The sequence below is a fragment of the Balaenoptera borealis genome, assembly GCF_965194805.1.
Source record: "Balaenoptera borealis genome assembly, chromosome: 2".
NCBI classification, from domain to species: Eukaryota; Metazoa; Chordata; class Mammalia; order Artiodactyla; family Balaenopteridae; genus Balaenoptera; species Balaenoptera borealis.
This window is the reverse complement of record NC_138867.1, coordinates 170,953,494-170,967,666: the sequence shown is the minus strand read 5'-3', so window position 1 is coordinate 170,967,666 and position 14,173 is coordinate 170,953,494. Positions and strand designations below refer to the sequence as shown.

The 14,173-nt window shown below is 54.9% G+C and overlaps 1 protein-coding gene across 1 annotated transcript; it reads left to right on the top strand.

The window, feature by feature from the left end:
• Nucleotides 1-1,581: 1,581 nt before the first annotated feature.
• RASAL3 (RAS protein activator like 3) lies at nucleotides 1,582-14,150 on the top strand. The gene is made up of 17 exons (XM_082382875.1): nucleotides 1,582-2,103; nucleotides 4,519-4,649; nucleotides 4,803-4,881; nucleotides 4,985-5,046; nucleotides 5,409-5,479; nucleotides 6,029-6,155; nucleotides 6,241-6,339; nucleotides 6,795-7,337; nucleotides 7,672-7,816; nucleotides 8,070-8,214; nucleotides 9,109-9,345; nucleotides 9,433-9,634; nucleotides 9,742-9,860; nucleotides 10,788-11,178; nucleotides 11,461-11,618; nucleotides 12,146-12,209; nucleotides 12,315-14,150. Exons 1-17 carry the CDS (start codon nucleotides 1,713-1,715, stop codon nucleotides 12,456-12,458), a joined length of 3,108 nt encoding a protein of 1,035 aa, XP_082239001.1. The 5' UTR covers nucleotides 1,582-1,712; the 3' UTR covers nucleotides 12,459-14,150.
• The last annotated feature ends 23 nt before the right edge of the window (nucleotides 14,151-14,173 follow it).

The following is a 14,173-nucleotide window of genomic DNA, read 5'->3' as shown; positions in this document are numbered from 1 at the left end:
TTGACCCTCACTGAAGACCCTCTTCCTCAGGACATGTTATAGAATGTTCAAGGCCCAGTGCAAAATGAAAATGCAGGCCCCGTCCAAAAAGTTAAATCAAGCTCAATGCAGAGCCCTTCTGAGCACGGTGACTGCACAGGTCACATGCTCATGAAGGCAGTCCTACCAATCCCACCCTGTGAATTCTGGTCACCCATGCCTTTGCACAAGCTGTTCCTTCTACCTGGCATGTTTTTCCCATGACCAGCTCCTTCTCATGCTTCAGGTCACAAATGCCACCGCTTCAGGGAGGCCCTCCTGGATTTTTCCAGCTCAAAGTGCATCACTTCTGCTCAGCCTCTACTCCAGTCTGTCTATTTTCTTCCAAGTCTTCACCAGCTAGAAATGTCCTGTATTCATGTTCAGGATTTGTCTCTCTCACTGTACTGTGAGCTCCAGGAAGGCAGGAACCAAGTTTATTTTGTTCCTTGTAGCTTTTCCAGTACCCAGCACATAGTAGGCATTCAGGAAACATTTGCTGAATAAACAAAGTGTCCCATTATAAACCTTCTGAAACTGATGTTATCGTCTTGTACAAATCAGGAAACCAAGGCTCTGAGAGAGGAAATGACTTGCCTGAGGTCACACAGTCAGATAAGGACCAGCTGGCACTCAAACCCACTCTGGGGCCAGTGGGCCAGGATTCTACTGATTCTCAAGTTATCTCACTTATTACTCAGAACAGCATTTGGCCATCTCTTTTTTCAAGTAAATACTTATTGTGGTATAATAGAGATATAAGAAAGGGCACCAAAATGTGTGGTTAATGAATTTTCACAACAGAACATACTCACGTAATCAACACCCAGCTCAAGAAATAGAACAGGTTAAATTTATATTATGTGGATTTCACCTCAATTTAAAAAAAAAAAAAACAACCACCATGATCAGCTACAAGAAGCCTCCGTTGTGCTTCCCCACCTCCCCAGTCTCTAGCCCTTCCAAAGGAAACCAATATCCTGAATTGTTAAACGTAGTTTTGCCTGCTTTGGAACTTCATATAAATGGAACCACACGTGTTTACTCTTCATTGTTTGGGTTTTTTTGCTCAACATTGTTTGTGATTCATCTGAGTTCAATCCTTCTTATTTATACATAATATTCCACTATGTGAAGAGACCACAATTTATTCATTCTACAGTAGATGCACACTTGGGTTGTTTTCCGTTTGGGGCCATTATGAATAGCGCTGGTGGGCATGTCTATTGGGTGTATACCTAGCAGTGGAACTGCTGGGTCAGAGGAGAGGGGTGTGGTCAATGTTCATAGATCACAACAGTTTTCCAACTTGGATGAATCAGTGTACACTCTGACCAGCAGTGGATGAGAGTTCCAGCATTTAGTCAGCATGTGCCCGTTTTGCAGAGAAGACCACTGAGGCTCAGAGAGGGGCATGTGCTGCCTCCTGGTCAGTGAGAGATTCTGGGTCCTGCTCTGTCACCTCCTCTTCTCTTGCATCCTGCCCCCACTGTGCCCTCCCAGCTTGGCTGTGGGGTGGGGTGGGGTGGGACAGACAGGGTCACGTGGAGTTGCGTTCAGCGGGAGGAAGCCAGGCAGGGTGCAGACGGCTGCTGATTCTGGGGCTGGTCAGGAAATCAAGGTAAGAGACGGAGTGCATATGGCCCCCAAGGGGGTTCCCTGGGGGCAGAGCTGAGAGTAGGGAGGGGGCCAAAATGAAGACAACATGTGGGCAGACACCGGGCAGAATTGTCACCCTATCATCCCCCAGGAGGATCTCTGCCATGGACCCACCTTCGCCGAGCCTGGCCTCCCAAACCCAGCCAGCAGCCCCATCCCCGCTAACCTCCTACCACTGGCACTCAGGAGGTTGTGGGGAGAAGGGGGCTGGAGGGTTCCGCTGGGGCCGCCTTGCAGGATGGGGGAGGGCGCTGAGCAACCAGGAGCCCACAGTCAGCAGCCAGCCGGCCCCTCGCTCGCTGTTTCGTCGTGTCCTCTCTGCGCCCCCCAAGGAGTCGCGCTCGAGCCGCCTCCGAATATCCAAGACCCTCTGGGGAAGGCATAGGAGCCCACCGCTGGAGTCAGACCCAGAGCCAGAGACCTCAGGTACATGGCTCCCCCACCCAGGCTGGGAGGCCCGGATGGTTGGGTTTTGTCTGCCTCCAGAGCATCAGCCTTACAGACACAGGAAGTTGTGGGGAGTGCAAAAGCCCGACAGGAAGTGGCTGGGGCCCGGCTGGCTGCCCTCTTCCCTCTTTCCCCCTTACACAGGGCCTGGGCATGGTGGGAGTGGCTAGGGACCTGTGAGCTGGGGGTCCAGCCCTGGGAAGGGACAGGGAGTAGACTGTTGGTAGCACTGTCCAGATGCTAAATGGCTCTTGGCCCCAGTAGGTCTCTCCTCATATTCAATGGCCCAGGCTTATTCTCTGCTGCCTGGATACCCATCTCTGCTGCCTCCTGCTCTCCTGCCCTCCAGCCTCCATGTCGTAGTTTCTTCACTTCCTTGAGCCTCAGCTTCCCCATAAGTTAAATGGAAATCATGATTCCTACCTTGAAGGATATATTATTTCATTCGTTCATTCATTCATTCAAACAGAGGTCTGTGAGCATTTACTATGTTCTAGGCCTGCCCTGATTTAGACACTGAGGACACAGCAGCGAACAAAACAGACGAAGCTGCCTGCCCTGTGGACCTCATAGTGTAGTGGGTGTGACAGACAGTAAACAAGAAAATGACAGATGGGGCTAAGTGTCACACAGAGGGATCTAGAAGAGTAAAGGATATCATGAGGATTGGAGCTCATGAATGTAACGCTGGCCTAGGACTCAGCACATTTTATGTGATCCGTTAACAAGTGGGAGTCATCATTTATTCCCCTGGTGGTAAAACAATAGGACAGACAGGTAATCTGGGAGGGTTGATCCAGCCCTCCTATTCCCGGAAGCTCATTTGATTCTCATCATTCATATTGCCATTTTGCAGAGGCATCCCTTCAGCCCCCTCCACGGTATCAGGTATTGCCCACGCCATAGGATCCAGTGAGAGCTCTCTAACAAGCCGACCTGCTCCTCCCCTACTCAAATACCTCCCATGGCTCCTTATACCTCCAGGATAAAACCCCAGCTCTTCTAACTGACACCCAAAGCCCTGCACTAATCTCTTCCTGAACCTTCCCCTCCAGGCTCCAAGCCCTCCAAGCCCTTCTCACCCCTCCCTTTATTTCCCTGGGCCAGGCCATGTGCCACCTCCCAGGCTTTGCTCAAGCCATTCATGCCACGATCTCCTCCATCTTTGTCAAAACCCAATCTGCTATTCAAGACACATTGCGGGGGACTTCCCTGGTGGTCCAGTGGTTAAGACTCTGCGCTTCCACTGCAGGGGGCTCGGGTTCTATCCCTAGTTGGGGAACTAAGATCCCACATGCCACGCAGCATGGCCAAAAAATTAGAGAAAAAAAAAAAAAGACCCATTGTAAACTTACTCTCTCTGGGAGGCCTTCCTACTGCACCATTACCTCTCCCAACCCTGCCCTTCTTCTGTTCCTTTCTCAAATTTTGAATACTTTTCCCTTTAGACTTGTTACTTATGTAAGGAACCAAGGCTGCTGTCCCATTTTTTAACCTCTTGGACCTACGCACTGTCTTGGTTAAGAGAAGAATGCTTGTATGCACACGACCCTTGAGTATGGGCTCTGTTAGTGCCAGCCAGGCCCTGGAACAAAGGCTTCGTTTCCTTGAAGGAAACTATGAAAAGGAAAGAAGGAAAATTAGCAAGTAACGTTATTTCCATTTTCAGTGCATTTCTCGAAGTGAGATCAGACCACCACAAGCTGAACCCTCTTGGAAGATCTGTTGCGACCATTACCTTTGTTCTTTATTTAGCATTTAAAATGAGATGCAGAAGCATTTAACATACTATGTAAATATGGACCTCTTAAAATTAAAATGTCATTGGAAATGCTTTCAATTCAGCAACATCTTAGCTATTTGTTAGTTCTTTTGTGTTGTCTTATCAAAGTTTAATGGATACAGTTCCATAGTTGTTGATGTGTTTGTGTGTATGTTCGATTCGTGTAAAGATGGCACTAAGTCAATTAAAAAAGAGAGAGAGAGAAGAATGCTTGTATCCGAAGCCCAGCTCAGTGACTCACAAGCTGTGTGACCCTGGGCAAGTCGCTCTATTTCTATGTGTTTTCAGTTTCCTCCTTGGTAAAATGGGTGTTATAATAGGCCATCGAATGGCTTTTGGAGAATTAAATGAGAGAAGGTGTGTGAAGCAGTAAACACAGTACGGGGCACAGAGTCGGTGGGGCTGTGTCCACCACCCATCACCACCCATGGCTAGTGGGGACAAGGCCCGGAGAGGGGTGGAGGCTTGTCCAACACCTGACATGGCTGCTGGGTGGGTTGGGAAGAGGGTGCACTTAGGAGGGAAACCTTGATGAGCCTTGGTGAGTGGAGAGGTTGTTCTGAGGGAGAAGAAAGGACTCCCACGTCCCCAGCACCTCCTCCTCTACCCAGAGCCTGAGCCGGAGCTGGAGCCCCCTGCCCCACAGATCCCAGAGGCCCCCCCACCCGACGTGCCCGTCTGGAACATCGGGGCCTTCACCCTACTTGATGGGAGGCTGGTGCTGCTTGGGGGTGAGGAGGAGGTAAGAGGGGTTACCTGGGCAAGGGGAGGGAAGGAGAGGAAGGAAGAGAGACAGAACAGTGGTAAGGGTGGGGGATGAGGGGGAATAACTGCCTCTCCCTCTGTCTGTCTGCCTGCCTCTCCTTTCTGACCACCCACTCCTGTTGGGGGACAGCATCCTCGCCGGCCCCGGGTGGGGAGCGCTAGTTCCGAGGGCAGCATCCAGGTGGCCTTGGGGAACCTCAGGGATCCAGGTAAGCTTGAGAGATGGGGGCTGGGGCATTTGGGAGCCTCTCAAGGTGGGGCAGAATCCAAGATGATCCCACCCCCCAACCTTCCACACCTGACCACCCACAGATCGGACCTCTGGAAAGACTGAGCCAGAGGCTGCTGGCCCCAACCAGGTCCACAACATTCGGGTAAGTGGGGGGTGGAGGGGAGAGCAAAGACTTTCTGACCTTCAGAGGTGAAAGGGGGACTCTTCCTGGGTGATCTTAGGCAGGTCACTGACCCTCTCAGGGCCATAGTGTCCATATCTGTCAAACGGAGCCAGAAAGAGAAGCTCCTTCTTGGCGCTGTTTATGAAAAGTCCATAGAGAATGTAGGAAAGCATATGATTGGTGCTTTAGAAATGGGAGCTGTTGATTGCCTTTAATATTCCTGCTAATGTAGCCTGAGGTTGTGATCCCTCAAGACCAACACATCTTCCAGGACACCTGGGGGGAAAGGAGCTGAGGAGGGAGCACAGGGTTCTGCCCAGCTGACATCCCCCTCCCCACAGGGGCTGCTCAAGCGGCTGAAAGAGAAGAAAAAGGCCAAATCGGAGCTAGGAGCCAATGCTTCCCAGGATGGGTAAGGGTCTCTGAGGAGCTGGAGGGGCTGGGATTCAACATTGCCCCTCCCCTTCCTCCTGCCTATAATTCTGACTTTCACCGAATATCCCCTGTGGCCCTCTGTGTCCTGCCCCATGTTGGGCAATGCTGGGGCCACTGAAAGACCCTTAGCATTGAGCCAGCCCTCCGTTGAATGGTGGGGGCAGAGTCTGACACAATAACCCTAAAACTGCAGCTGAGTCAACACCTTGGTCTGGGAGTGTCAGGGAAGGGTCACTTGAGCTGAGATCTGAAGGATAGATGGAAGTTAACTAGGCCGAAAGGGTCAGGAAAAGCATTCCAGGCAGAGGGAACAGCAAGTGCAAAGGTCAAGAGGACAGATGAAGTGACAAAAACAAGGCCAGTGTGACTGGAGTTCAGACAGTGAATTAAGTGTCAAAAGGAGGATTCAAGTACAATTTAGGTGCAAGTCCCTCCTGGCTTCCACCCTTCAGGCTGCACGGGGTAGTTGGGGTGGGGGAGGGGTAGTGGGTAGGAATGACAGCTGGTTCATGTGCGCCTTCACCAGACCCCCCAGTGCTCTGGGCTCTCGGGAATCGCTGGCCACGCTCTCGGAACTGGACCTGGGCGCCGAGCGGGACGTGAGGGTCTGGCCACTGCACCCCAGCCTCCTGGAGGAGCCCCACTGCTTCCAGGTAAGTGCAGGCAACTCTCCACCTCGCCTGACCCTTTGGCTCCACCCTTGGCCTCAACCGCACCCTGGATGCCCTTCCTCAACAGGTAACGTGGGCGGGCGGGAGCCGTTGCTTCTCCTGTCGCTCGGCTGCTGAGAGAGACCGCTGGATAGAGGACATTCGTCGCCACTTCCAGCCTAGTCAGGTCGGTAGTGCGCAAGATCGGACCTGGAGACCCCTCCCACAGCCCGGGCCCCGCCCCTTCCACCCACCCCAAATCCCACTCGCCCCAAAACCTTGCCCCTTGGACACACCTGCCCTCCTACACTTTTGCAGCCACTCCGAGATCCTCCCCCGCTTGCACCTATTACCAGCCCCTTGCACAGCTCGGATTGTATTCAATCCGAGCCCTATTTGCACCCCAGGCAGTCTCCAAGTCCCCACCCCGCGGCTACTCCTCCATGCCCTGGAGCCCTGATCTCTCGGGGAGAGCCCAGAAAAGCTAGAGGGTTTCCGCATAGCCACCTTGGGCACCCCCGTGGCCTCACTGTCTTCCCCCAGGGGCCCAGCGACCCCCTGGGAGCACGGGCCCCGTGCTTCACCTCTAGTGCCCAATGTGGAGCACAGACGCCACGCTCCCGCCCCTACTCCGGTCCGCAGGACAACATTGAGCGGGAAGAGACGTGGCTGAGCGTGTGGGTGCACGAAGTGAAGGGGCTGCCCCGGGCAGCGGCGGGGGCGCCGGGAGTGCGCGCGGAGCTGTGGCTGGACGGCGCACTGCTGGCTCGCACAACTCCGAGGGCTGGCCCGGGCCAGCTCTTCTGGGCCGAACGCTTCCACTTTGAGGCGCTGCCGCCCGCGCGTCGCCTGTCGTTGCGGCTACGCGGAGCGGCCCCGGGGGACGCGGTGCTGGGCCGCGTGGCCTTGGCGTTGGAAGAGTTAGGCGTCCCCCGCGCGCCTGCCGCGGGCCTGGAGCGCTGGTTCCCGCTTCTCGGGGCGCCAGCGGGCGCGGCGCTACGGGCACGAATCCGGGCGCGGCGCCTGCGCGTGCTGCCCTCTGAGCGCTACAAGGAGCTGGCTGAGTTCCTCACTTTCCACTACGCGCGCCTCTGCGGGGCGCTCGAGCTCGCGCTGTCCGCTCAGGCCAAGGAAGAGCTGGCGGCTGCCATGGTGCGCGTGCTGCGGGCCACCGGCCGGGCTCAGGTGCGGCGCTGCGACGGGACGAACCCGGGTGACCAGGGGCTGACCGATCGCGCGCTCCAGGGGGGAGTTGGTGGGGACAGTACCAGAGTGGCACTTTCGAGGGGCTGGGCAGCTTGAGGGGCGGGGTCTGAGCTGAGCCTCTGCACTGCGAGGCCCAAGTTTGCGCTTTGAGGGGTGGAGGTTCCGGCCTGTTAAGAGCCCCAGCAGCGAGGGCTGGGCCTGGGCAGCAGCTATGAGGAGTGGGGCTGTGCCCCAGGGGTGAGGGACCCGCCAAGGGCAGGGATTCCCCCTGACTCAGTCTGCGCCCAGCGCATTGTAACCCCACTATGCCCAGGCACTGGTGACAGACCTCGGCACCGCGGAGCTGGCACGCAGTGGAGGCCGTGAGGCTCTGCTGTTCCGGGAAAACACATTGGCCACCAAGGCCATCGATGAGTACATGAAGCTGGTAGCACAGGATTACCTCCAAAAGACGCTGGGTAAGCAGAGTGGGGCAGGGGTCAGAGGCCTAGCTGAGCCGGCTAGGGCACCCCAGGGGAGATCTGAGAATCCTTGGGTAACTTGGATTCTGGTAGTGGGTGGTGCCCTGGGGATGCTCAGATCCTAGAAGGAATCAGGGGTTCCCCAAGATTTTAGGTGCCTCCAGAGTAATTTGGGGATAGAATTGGAGGCTGGGTGCTGTGGGTTGTGGTGGTCATGGGCTGGCCCCTCTCTGGCTGTGCTGGACTGCAGGACAGGTCGTGCGGCGTCTCTGTGCCTCCACTGAGGACTGTGAGGTGAACCCCAGCAAGTGCCCAGCCTCAGAGCTGCCCCAGCGCCAGATCAGACTGCGAAACAGCTGCAAGGAGGTCTTTGAGAACATCATCCACTCTTGCGAGTGAGAATCAGGGCCCCAGAACCTGAGCCTAACCCTGCCTCTTAGCCACTGTGCTAACCCTGACTCCCAATTAGGGTTTCCAGATAAAATACAGGATGCCCAGTTAAATGTGATACCATTTTTGGGACATACTTACACTAAAAAAAAGTGTTCATTTTTTAAATCTGAAATTCAAGTTTAACTGTTCATCCTAAAGTTTTATTTGCTAAATTTGGCAACCCAGTCCCAATATCATGCTACCTAACCCCAAGTAACCTGGGACCAAATTCTTTGTCTTCTAAACTACAGGTGACCCCATACCCTAATTCCATGCCACCTGACCCTAATTCCATGCCACCTGACCCCAATTAACATAGGCTCTCACTCCTATGACCTCTGATTCCAGTAATGGCATACCCCCAATTCCATGATCCCTGACCTTAAGTAACCCTGTGTCCCAAATCCCATGTAACTGGGATTCCTAGGATTCTAATTCCTTGACCTCTGACCCTAGGTTAACCTGTATGCCTAATCCCATGCCATCTAGGATATCAATCCCATGATTTCTGAACCTAGGTAACCCTGTAACCCCAATCCCATCCTACTTCATATCATGTCTGGCACCCCAATTTCATGTCCAGTCATAGCTACATCCCAAGCTCATGGCCTCCATCCTCATGTGAACCTGTACCCCCAAATCTAAGATTACTGACTCCAGAAGTCACCACGATAACTATACCACAAACAAACCCTTACCCCAAGTGGACCTATAACCCCAAGCATCATTATCCCCAATGTCTTCAATCCTGGAACCCGGAATGCAGGTGTCTCCTGACACCTGACCTTAGCACTTTGATCATCCATGAACTTTATGCCCATTTCCTCCCACTCTGACCATTGTCTTTTCTGCCCCAGCTGGTTCCCAGCAGAGCTGGGCACTGTGTTCTCAGGCTGGCGAGAAGCATGCAAGGCACGTGGCTCTGAGGCACTGGGGCCCCGACTAGTGTGTGCCTCTCTCTTCCTGCGGCTCCTGTGTCCTGCCATTCTGTCACCCAGCCTCTTTGGCTTAGCGCCAGAGCACCCGGCACCTGGCCCAGCCCGCACCCTCACGCTGATCGCCAAGGTCATCCAGAACCTCGCCAACCATGCTCCGTAAGTCCTGGGAGGCTGGGAAGCCATGCTGGGGCTGTGGGGGTAGCAGATGCCTGACCTGACCCACCCAGTTGGGCCTTGACCTAGGTTTGGTGAGAAGGAGGCCTACATGAGCTTCATGAATAGCTTCCTGGAGGATCATGGACCTGCCATGCAACGCTTCCTGGACCAAGTGGCCATGGTGGATGTGCACACAGCACCCAGTGGTTACCAGGGCAGCAGTGACCTGGCCCTCCAGCTGGCAGTCCTGCATGCCCAGCTCTGTACCATCTTTGCTGAACTTGACCAGGTGTGGCCTGAGCCCAAAGCCCAGAATATGAGGTAGGGAGGCAAGAGAGTAGGGAGCCTCTGGTCCTGGAGAGCTTGCTCAGCATCCTCCCTGCATTGCTTTACCAGGCAACCCGTGACAGCCTGGAACCACTGCCCACCATCCTGGGTGCCATCGAGGAGGGCCGACCTGTACCTGTGTCTGTGCCAATGCGTCTTCCACCACCCCTGGTCCAGGTCCATTCCAGGTAACCTACCTGCCTCAAGTCTGATCCATTTCTGATGGGTAGGAGCAGGGGAAGGGCCAAAGGCATCACAGGGTCAAACTGTGGTCAGAGGTGAAGACAGGATCATGTCAGGGGTCAGGGACAGGGTCATGTTGGGGTCAGTGTCAGAAACAGTGTAGGATGGAGGTCAGAGGCTGGAGACAGGATCATCTCAGGGGTCAGGGAGAGGCTCACAGTACAATCAGAGGGTGGGCACAGGGTCAGATTGGAATCTGAGGTGGAGATTAAGCATTGCAGAGATCAGGGAGAGGTCACATCTGGGGTCAGAGAGAGAAAGTGACATTGTGGTCAGCAACGAGGGGCAGGTTTCAGTGAGAGGTTGTGGATGGGGTCAAATCAGGGGTCAGAGTGGGTCAGATGGATGTTAAGACACATCATCAAGGGTCAGGGACAGGTTCATATTGCAAACAGGTCGGGCCCAGGGTCAGATGGGGTCAAGGGTTATGGGCAGAGTCATTTTGGAGGTCAGAAGTCAGGGACTATGTTCTTTCAGGAGGCTGAGACAGGGTGAGTTTAAGGTCAGAGGTTGGGGACAAGAGGGAGTCAGATTGGGAAGGAAGAGGGTACAGTTGTGAGCAGAGGTCAAGCTCAGGCAAATTGGAAGCAGAGGTTACAGAGAGGCTCAAGTCAAGGGTAACACTGTGTCAGAGTTCAGGGACAAGGCTAGAAAGAAATCAGAGGTGGTTAGATTGAGGTTGTGTCAAAGGTCATAGAAGGGACAGTATTGTCAGAAGTCCAGGACAGGATCAGAAGTCAAAATGTGATCCCTTCAGCAATAGGGTCACATAGAAGTAAAAGATCAGGGGTGGGGTTATTTCTGGTCGGAGGTAGAGATGGGGTCAGCTTAGGAACCGGTGGAGCGTCTGAGCTCCCCCATCCCACCCCCAGCATCTCTGCAGGAGAGAAGCCTGGCTTTCTGGCCCCTCGAGACCTCCCCAAGCATACCCCTCTCATCTCCAAGAGCCAGTCCCTGCGCAGCGTTCACGGCGCAGGTAGTTGGGCCCGGCCACGGCCGGACGAGGAGCAGCCCCCGCGGCTGCCTCGGCCGGTGCAGCGCACGCAGAGCGTCCCGTCTGGCCGCCCCGCTCGCCACCGCCCGTCTGCAGGGCCGCGGCCGCGACCCAAAGGCTCCCTACGCACGGGACCCGTGCCCCGCGGCCGGCCCTGGACCGGAACCTCAGCATCGCTGCCTCGGAAGCCGTCGGTTCCCTGGCAGCGCCAGCTGGACCAGCCACGGGACAGAGACCAAACGCTGGGCACCCACCGACCCATGGGCAAGGTGAGGTACAGCCCAGGTCCGCCCGCACAGAGTGGGGAGACAGGATTGGAAAAAGACTGAAAGATGGGCAGGTCTCGGTTCAAATACCGAGCTTGCTGTGCCGTGTGACCCAGGCCTAACCCAACCCTCTCTGAGCCTCAGTTTCCTCTTCTGTACAATTTGGGCATCGTTCCCCAATAGGCAGGGCGGTGAGGAGGCAGAGCACAGGGTACAGGGAGGTCAGGATCCTTGGGGAGAAGGGGCGGGACGATGGCTCGGGTTACAGCTGCTCCCTCCCCACAGATGACGGAGCTGCAGTGCGAGGTGGCCGCCCTGCGCCAGGATCAGAAGGCGTTGTCCGGCCTCGTGGAGTCACTCGGCACCCACATCCGGGCCTTGAGCGAGCAGCAGGAGCAGCTTCGGAGCCAGCTTCAGAACCTGGCTACCAGGCTCCGAGAAGGGTAAGCCCCGCCCTCCCCATTCGCTCCGCCCCCTGGTGGGCTTTGTATTAAAGAGATCGGCTCAGGCCCCGCCTCCCAGTCAGTCCCACCCAAATCATGCCTGTCACGGCCACGCCCCCTCTTCAAGACCCGCCCCAACACACCTAAGACCCGCCTCTTGGTCAGCTCCACCCGCCCCAAGTCCATGGGAGGACCTCTCGTCCAGTCCCTCAGTCAGTTTCTCCCACACAGGTTGGGACAGACCCTCTATCTCTTAGTCTGGGCATTCCCCCATCCCGCTCATGACCCAGCCCAGGACTAGCCAAGCCCCGCCTCCAACGGTTGGTTGGTTTGGCCTTTCATCCCAGACGGTCCAGGCTCTAATTCAGCAGCCCCTTCTTCAGCCTGATCTAGGCCCCACCCCCCAGCCTGGACAAACCCCGCCTCCATTCCAAGCTTCGCCCCCAAGTCCCTGACTCTTCTCAACCAAGAGCTGGAGGGATGTTCCTCAGCCTCTGACTCTTTCCCTTTGCCCCTGATCCCCACAGGACCGCGAAGTTGGATCCAGAGCGCGATCCTCCAACCAATGAGGGCCACAGGCTGAAAAGTCTGGTGAGACCCCTGCCCGAGCCCTGGGGCATATTTGGGTTGGGTGAGGGAACAAGAGTTGGGTGCAAACGTCCCCTGGCTCTGAGTCCACTGCCTCTGCCTCCCCAGGAGTGCCGCCTGGCCGAGATAGAGAGTACTCAGGCCCAGCTGAGGGAGAGCATTCAGAGCCTGCAGCTTCTTCCCAGGACATCGGGGTCCCAGAGCCAGCCCCTGCCCCTCAAAGCACCCTGCATCAACGGAGACACCACTTGAGCTGCCCACTCGGCCCTACGTGTTCTGGGAGCAGAGAGAATGCGGTCTTAGGGGCCTGTCCGACCCCTGCCTCAAACCCACATGGCCTGCAGTAGGGAGTGGAGCTGTAGGTGCCAACCAGTCTGGCACTATCAGGTTGCCCAGTAAAATCTTGATTTCAGTAAAAATTGATGTTTTTTTTGCCCCTAAGTGTTGCCAATCAGAAAGCAACCCCCCCCCCCCGATTCAGCTCTCCCAAACTCTCCCCTAATTGGAGGTCTCAGGGGAGGGGGGTGATATAGGGAGAGTCTCACCAGCTGTGTGACCTTTGGCCCTCACTCTCCCAGAGCCTTGATTTCCTCATTTGTAAAATGGATCTAAAGTCCCTTACACAGTAGAAGACCCATAGTTTAAAGTGTTCAGTAAAAGGTATTTGTCATTGTTAGGGGCAGCACTTGCTTCTCAGTGAAGCCCAGATCCCACCTCTACTAATTCCCAGATCCCAGATGAGAGCATCTTCCTAGGACCCCAAATCCCACACCAGCTCCCTCATGCAGTGAGGGCGTGGGTCTGGGAGGCAAATGAAGGAAGGGGTGGATAGGTGTGGAGGTGGTTAAGCTCTGCCAGTGGTCACTGGGAAAATGAGTGGGCATTTGAATAATGGGTGGGTGGATGGGTGAGGGATAGGGTGGGTAGGGCAATAGGCAGATGAATAGGTTAGCATTTGCTGGATGTTTGCCCTGGTAGGTGATTAGTTGAGTAGGTGGTTAGCTGGGATGGGTATGTCTGCCTAGAAAAGGTCTGGATGGTAATAGGAAATAAATATTTGAATTAATTAAGTGGTTATATGTATTGCATGTACATCTGTTGAGGTCTCCTGAGACTCTTGAGCTGGGCAGTGGGGAAACAATAATATACTAGACAGACAGACTCCTGTTCTCATGGAACTTACACTCTAGTGGAGAAGACAAACAAACAAACATGCAATTGATGGTTGGGTGTTTGGGTGACTGGGTGAAAGGATTATGTGTAGAGATGGGTGGATACTTGCTTGGTTGTTTGGATAAGTAGGTATTTATTTGGGTAGTGGATGGATGAGTAGGTAGATGGGAGGTTAATGGTTGGTTTGAGTGGGTATTTGGATGGAGGGATGGATGGATTGACAGGTGGTTGGAGGAGTGGATGGATAGGTGGTTGGTTAGTTGACTGGATGGGTAGATGAGTGGTTGATCCACTGAATGTGTGGATGGATGGGTGGGGAGATGGATGGGTGGTTGGACATGTGGATGGGTGGTGGGTGGACGAAGCAGCAGTCCTATTATGTGTGCATTATGGGGTAGTCCTAGTGACTGTGAACCTGGGGGTTGGGTGGAGAAGGGGGTCTTACACTGGGGACCTAGGGCAGCTCTAGGGGCATGGAGGTACTGAAGTTCAGTGCGCATAATGGGGAAGGAGGGAATGAGCTTGTGGTGGGAACGTAGCTGATTGGGAGCAGGGGACTGAAGGCTAAGGATTCGCCATGTGGAGTCCTCAATGACCTATGAATGACCCACGGGGGAACTTCCCTGCCCCCTCCCCGCTCTTCTGGTGCTATTAGCGGTCCTAGCATTGGAAGAAGCAGTGGGGTGATGAAGAGCCATTGAGGGCAGGAGGACAAGAGTGTTGTCATGGTAACAGAGCCTCTCCCTGGACTCTCAGGCCGCGCGGGCCCTTTAAGGGTCACCCGCCTGGCCACT

Bases quoted from the DNA above. Each gene is read 5' to 3' on its own strand.
- RASAL3 (XM_082382875.1), top strand. From the start codon at position 1,713: ATGAAGACAACATGTGGGCAGACACCGGGCAGAATTGTCACCCTATCA. The intron at 4,650-4,802 runs GTAAGAGGGGTT...GTTGGGGGACAG, and splicing joins TGCTTGGGGGTGAGGAGGAG to CATCCTCGCCGGCCCCGGGT. The intron at 11,179-11,460 runs GTGAGGTACAGC...CCCTCCCCACAG, and splicing joins CCCACCGACCCATGGGCAAG to ATGACGGAGCTGCAGTGCGA.